General features: G+C 47.7%; 1 protein-coding gene across 1 annotated transcript; it reads right to left on the minus strand.

Annotated features, from left to right (window-relative positions):
• Positions 1–252: 252 nt before the first annotated feature.
• On the minus strand, positions 253–1,197 carry LOC123369523 (olfactory receptor-like protein OLF1). Its single transcript, XM_045015207.1, has one exon. It carries the CDS (start codon positions 1,189–1,191, stop codon positions 253–255), a length of 939 nt encoding a protein of 312 aa, XP_044871142.1. The 5' UTR covers positions 1,192–1,197.
• Positions 1,198–2,458: the final 1,261 nt, after the last annotated feature.

Raw genomic sequence — 2,458 nt, forward strand, 5'->3', positions numbered from 1 at the left:
GGGTGGGTGCCCCTAGCCACCAGCTTATAGAATCAATCTCTCTTTCTAGACCTGTGATTCTTCCCATATTTTGTCCACTGATATCATTTGGGGCCCGCAGAACTTGTTGAAATACAAACAAATTAAAAATAATAACAATACAATAATGAACAACACTCCCACGAGCTCTGCAAAATTATATAGCAATGGGCTGGGAATTGAATTCACCTGTTTCCACTCCCCATCACTAAACCAGTACAGAGTTAAACAGATTCAGGAATTGGTTAGGAGTTTATTTATTGCTCTCCTCAGGGCGTCTTTCACCTCCGTGTTCCTCAGGCTGTAGATGAGGGGGTTCAACATGGGGATCACCACCGTGTAAAACACTGAGGCTACTTTGTCTATGTCCATGGAATAACTGGAGGGGGGACGTAAATACATGAAGAGGAGGGTGCCAAAATACAGGGCCACAGCTGTCAAGTGGAAAGAGCAGGTGGAGAAGGCTTTGCGCCGGCCCTCGGCAGAGCGGATCTGCAGGATGGTGGAGATGATATAGACATAGGAGAGGAGGACAGTTACAAGGCTGCTCACTGTAATGCAGCTCATAAAAACATACATCACAATCTCATTGATGCGGGTGTCAGAACAGGAGAGCGCCAGCAGCGGGGGGATGTCACAGAAGAAATGATTGATGATGTTGGAGCTGCAGAATGATAGCTGAAATGTAAAACACGTGTATATCATTGAATCCACAAACCCAACAGCATACACCAAAGTCACCAGCCGTTTACAAAGCTGCCTGGACATGGTGACCGTATAAAGCAGCGGATTACAGATGGCCACATAACGGTCATATGCCATCACAGCCAGCAAGAGGCTCTCAGCATCTCCAAAAGCAATAGAGAGAGACACTTGCACAGCGCAGGCTGTGTAAGAAATGCTTTTCCTCTCGGCTAAGAAATTCAGCAGCAACTTAGGGGAAATTGTCGAGGAATAGCAGAGGTCACAGAAAGACAAATTTCTGAGGAAAAAGTACATGGGGGTGTGGAGTCGGGGGTCAGTTGTGATTAACAAGATCATCCCCCCATTCCCCACCAGGGTGATACCATAAATCAGTAGGAACACCACAAATAGGGGGATCTGCAGCTCCGGACGATCTGTCAGTCCTGAGAGAATGAACTCAGTCACCTCCGAGTGATTTCCCATTTCCATCTCCTCTGAACAGAGATCAGTCAGCTACAGAGATCTGGGCAGATGGATTGTGTGGAAAACTTGTCCCTTCTCTGTAATGAAGTAAGTGAAGATAAATGGAGATCAGTCTCTAAATGGACATCAGTATCTGATCAGAGAAGGGCTTAGTCCACAGAGCCAGATGTTCATAGCTAGTCATTCCAGTTGTTCAATAAAATACACACTGCGTAAATCCAATGACATACAGGTTAATCATGCAACACACAAACACTCCTATGCGCTAATCTGAGCAGCAAACAGGGACTTGTGACTCCACTGTAAGAGAATCAGGGTGAAAATTGTCTTAGTCTGAAGAGATTATTTGTTAACACAAAAAGGGGTGAGAGTAGAGGAGTGTCAAACTTTCTACCCTCTTTGGGCAAAGGGAGCTCTGTGACTTGGCAGGTCGGGTTGGGGTAAAGTTGCTTACTGTGCTAATTAAGCTTTTGGGCCTTTACTTTAGCCTGTATGAAAACCCAGAGACATAGTGGAAAGCACTGGCTTCAGTGACTATGTAATTGCCTATATTTTCCAAGCAAGGAGGTTGCTCCTTTAGCTGAAGGGATAGGAGTTGGGGCTGAGGCTTTTAGTGCTGGAGGTCTTCAATTCAATACCTGCTGATCCCCATGGTGTCCACGTGTGTGTGTGACTGTAATTCAGGACAATCACACGTACCTGCTGAGAAGAGAGAGACAGATGTGTTGGTGTTTCCTCATCGATAGAAACTGCCAGTTTGGTGCATTCAGGAAGTTTTATACTAAGATGTGTGATCTGTGGGACATGAGTCTGGAAGCAACTGGGAATACCTGAGCTCAGAGAGCCATGAGACCTAATTAATGCATTCAGTGAACCAAAGCCACGCTCGGTGTAATTGGTGCCCTGGGGATTAATTAGTCCCACTCTTTCCTACTGTGTTATTAAATGATGCAATTTTTACCCTAGTCACAGCAATGGTTGGCAGGTTTGTAGAAATTTTGGTGGTGCCCAGAACCCGCCCCCCCAACTCCGCCCACCCCAAAGTCCACCCCCCACCTGCCTAAGGCTCTGGGAGGGGGGGTTGGGTAAGGGGAGGAGGTCTGGGGTGCAGGTTCTGGGCTCGGGATTAGAGTGGAGGAAGGGTGCATGGTGCAGGCTCTGGGATTTAGTTTGGGTGCTGGGTGCAGGCTCCGGGCTGGGGCAGGGGGTAGGTGTGCAGGAGGGGGTGAGGGGTGCAGGCTCTGGGATGGAGTTTAAGGGTGGGAGGTGGTGC

Source organism: Mauremys mutica, chromosome 4, assembly GCF_020497125.1.
Source record: "Mauremys mutica isolate MM-2020 ecotype Southern chromosome 4, ASM2049712v1, whole genome shotgun sequence".
In the NCBI taxonomy this organism is placed as follows: Eukaryota; Metazoa; Chordata; order Testudines; family Geoemydidae; genus Mauremys; species Mauremys mutica.

What these genes read in the sequence shown, in the direction of transcription:
- LOC123369523 (XM_045015207.1), bottom strand. Translation starts at nt 1,191, where the DNA reads ATGGAAATGGGAAATCACTCGGAGGTGACTGAGTTCATTCTCTCAGGA.